At 31.6% G+C, this 3,298-nt stretch overlaps 1 protein-coding gene across 1 annotated transcript; it reads right to left on the bottom strand.

Moving 5' to 3' along the window:
* Positions 1–907: 907 nt before the first annotated feature.
* On the bottom strand, positions 908–2,298 carry LOC109341908 (pentatricopeptide repeat-containing protein At1g55890, mitochondrial-like). Its single transcript, XM_019579879.1, has one exon. It carries the CDS (start codon positions 2,241–2,243, stop codon positions 1,098–1,100), a length of 1,146 nt encoding a protein of 381 aa, XP_019435424.1. The 5' UTR covers positions 2,244–2,298; the 3' UTR covers positions 908–1,097.
* Between the last annotated feature and the right edge of the window lie 1,000 nt (positions 2,299–3,298).

The raw sequence follows: 3,298 nt of genomic DNA, 5'->3' as shown, positions 1-3,298 counted from the left end.
AAAAAAAAAAGAGAAGATTTGAAACATAATGTGACTTTCAAAATGTGATTGGATAATGGTTAAGTGGGAAGTTTTCAAAACACATTATTTGTGTATATTTTGCTATGTACCAGCCAACTAGGTAAGTGAAATTTCCTTTTGGATATAACTTAATCTCATTTTTGTGTGAATTGAGCAAGCGCGAAATAAAATATTGAGAATGAATATGTAGAATATAGTTATAAGGAACAATTGAATTAAAAATGAGAAAATTTAAGGTTGGACCAACGGAAAACTTTGGTATATTTAAAATTTTAATTCTTACAGATTTCTTTATAGCAAAGATGCATCTGATTGGTAATAGTTGAGATATAAATAAAAATAAATTAAAATCTATACAAAATTATAAAGTAAAAATATAATCACAGTTATAAAAGTTTCATTTGGATTGGTTTTTGTTACAACTCGATAACTGGACCGAACACAAAAACATGGTTTGATTCACTTCAATTAAACGTAAATTTTATTATAGGACCTGACTGTTGAATGATTTGGTTTAGTTGCACAGTTTCCTACTTCTTTAAATAAAAAAATCTTGTATCATTCGAAATTTCAAATTGTATTCCATGATACTACTATAAAAGGAAGAATACTATTATTATTATCAGAAAATACAAAATATAAATAGATGAGCAAATAAATTGAAACTCATAACTAGTTTCCTAATAACATTTTTAACAATTATGTAATTTAAGAAGAAAATCAAACAAATGATCATATATCTAATAGTACAATGTAAGTTAGGAACATATATAATAATTTAATAAAATATATATATAAAAATTTATTATATATGCTAGTTTCAACATCACAAATGTAAGAAGAAATTCATGTAGGAGGAAAAAAATTAGCGACCAATATCTAAGAATTAAAAAAGAAAACAGTGCAATGACACTGCAAAAGCCATTTCAAGCAATCAGTTACTGAGCTCAGAATGCCACACAAGAAAAAAACCCATTCTTGGTGGCAATATCCAATTCACCATTATGACAACAACCTTTAAAGTTCAAGATTAATAATAGACACAACAAAGAAACAAATAGATATGCTACTGAGCTCTATTCATCTGCTGGCAAAGTTAGCTTATAGCGACAGTACCTATTGGTTTTCCCAAGTTCCACAATCTCCTTTGCTTCTGAAATCATGGCCTCACTCACAAGCTTATCCACCACAAGCTGCAGCAATGACGCGTCAACGAAGCACCTGATGTTGAAGATCTCCTTGCACACCTCAATGGCAGTCTTCAATTCACCTTTCTCACACAGGAACGGAACAAGGGTCGCGAAAGTAGTCTTATCAGGGTCATAACTTGAGTTTGCTATTTCAGAATACCACTTCTTAGCTTCATCCAAATTACCCTCACTCACAAAACCTTTAATCAGAGCGTTGATGCTAAAAATATCAGGCTTGACACCCCTTTTCTTTATTTCCTCAAAAAACTCAATAGCTTCATTTGTTTTCTTCTCCAAAGTCAAACCCAACAACCTAGCATTGTAACTCCTAATATTAGGTTCAACATTCTTCACACCCATTTGGCTCCATATTTTCTCACCATCCTCGAAACGACCCTTTGAATACAACTTATCAAGAATGGTATTAAACGTGATCAAATCAGGCTTCAATTCTTTCTTCTCTATTTCCCCGATCAAGCTCAACGCAGAATCAAAGGAACCCAGTTCACATAAAGCCTTAAGCACAGTGTTATATGACACCAAATCAGGCTCAATGGAGAGATCCTTGGGAAGTTCGTTAAAAACTCGTTGAACCAATTCAAACTCGTTTGAGTGAAGATAAGCAGCTAAGAGGGCATTAAAAGAGAGCACAGTACGGGTGCAGTTTCGTTCTGGCATTTCGTCGAACACCTTGCGTGCATTTACGTGCATTCCTGATTTGCCGTAGAGAGTGATGAGGCGAGTGTTGAAGCCTTCTTTGGATATATCTGAGTAACGTTTCTGGTGCTCGAGGATATCTTCGACCCAGTTGAAGTACTTGGCGGCGGCGAGGCGGCGGACGGTGTCATTGTAGATGCCGTGTTTGGTTCGGAAGCGGTCGATGTCGGAGGCTTTCTTAAACTTGTCGACAAGGCGTTTGAAGTTTTGTTCCTTGAAGAGATCCTGAGATATTGATTTGATGTTGGTTACAGTGGTGGTAGTGGTGGTGGATTGTGCTAAGGTGGACAAGTTGCGGTGGAGAACGCGAAACATTGTGTTTTTTAGTTCTATAATGAGTAAGAGGAGGCGGAACAGAAAAAACGAACGAGGTTTAAATATTAAGTTTTTTGTTCTGAAGAATGTTGATTGGGATTGAAGCATACGATATAGGCCCAAAGAGCCCAATGTACATTTTTACATGTTCAAGTGTTCAACATTAATAAGTCCCACAAGAAAAGAAAGGATTGACACACATTTGTATATCAAAATTTGTACATTAATAACATCTATGTACTAACAGTGTAAAACTTATACACAGTCAATATATCATTTACTATTTATTTATATTACTTTTATTTAAAAGTTAATAATAATTAAAACTAAATAATAGATGATATAATAACAGTATAACAATCTCTTACACCGTTAATGTATAGATTTTTTTCTCATTACTTAATGTGATAGAAACTTTTCTTTCTCCCTTTTGCATGTTGTTTGCAATGCTCAAGTTTAAGTTGGGAGATATAAACTTACTTTTTGAGCTAGAAGTAAGATGAAGGGTTTAAGAAATGTACTTAAAGAAATTGTCGATTCGAGTCTCATTCATAATAAAATAAAAATAGTAATTATAAGGTGATTTTTTACTTCAATTTAAGTTTTAAAATACTACTTCTGCTATACTTCCCTTAAATTTCAACTTTCACATATTATCACTTACCATATTTTAACATCTAATATTGATGTTAATTTCATATGTTAAATTTATAGTTTAACGTAAACTATGATGTTTTTTAGTGAGAGTTGTACTCTTTAATTTAATTATTCTACTACTTTTTAACAACATATAGAAAATTTAATATATAATGTTTGTGTTGTATTCTTAATTTAATATATATTGTGATTTTTTAGTGATACTTATATTTTCATAATTTTACTATGTTTTAACAAATTATTAACTTAATATTTATTTCATTTTTTATAATAAGATAATTGATAAACTAAAATCAAGAGGCAATTTAGTAAGACATATCTAAAAGGGGTGATATCTTCTGACCCAAAAACTATGTCACTGTATGTTCTATTATTTGTGATTGGTTAGAAAAATACTT

The sequence above is a fragment of the Lupinus angustifolius genome, unplaced genomic scaffold, assembly GCF_001865875.1.
Source record: "Lupinus angustifolius cultivar Tanjil unplaced genomic scaffold, LupAngTanjil_v1.0 Scaffold_865, whole genome shotgun sequence".
Taxonomy (NCBI): domain Eukaryota; kingdom Viridiplantae; phylum Streptophyta; class Magnoliopsida; order Fabales; family Fabaceae; genus Lupinus; species Lupinus angustifolius.
Note: the sequence above shows the minus strand (reverse complement) of the source record. Positions and strands in the feature narration are given on the sequence as shown.

Excerpts from the sequence above, each read along its gene's own strand:
- LOC109341908 (XM_019579879.1), bottom strand. The coding sequence starts at position 2,243 with ATGTTTCGCGTTCTCCACCGCAACTTGTCCACCTTAGCACAATCCACC.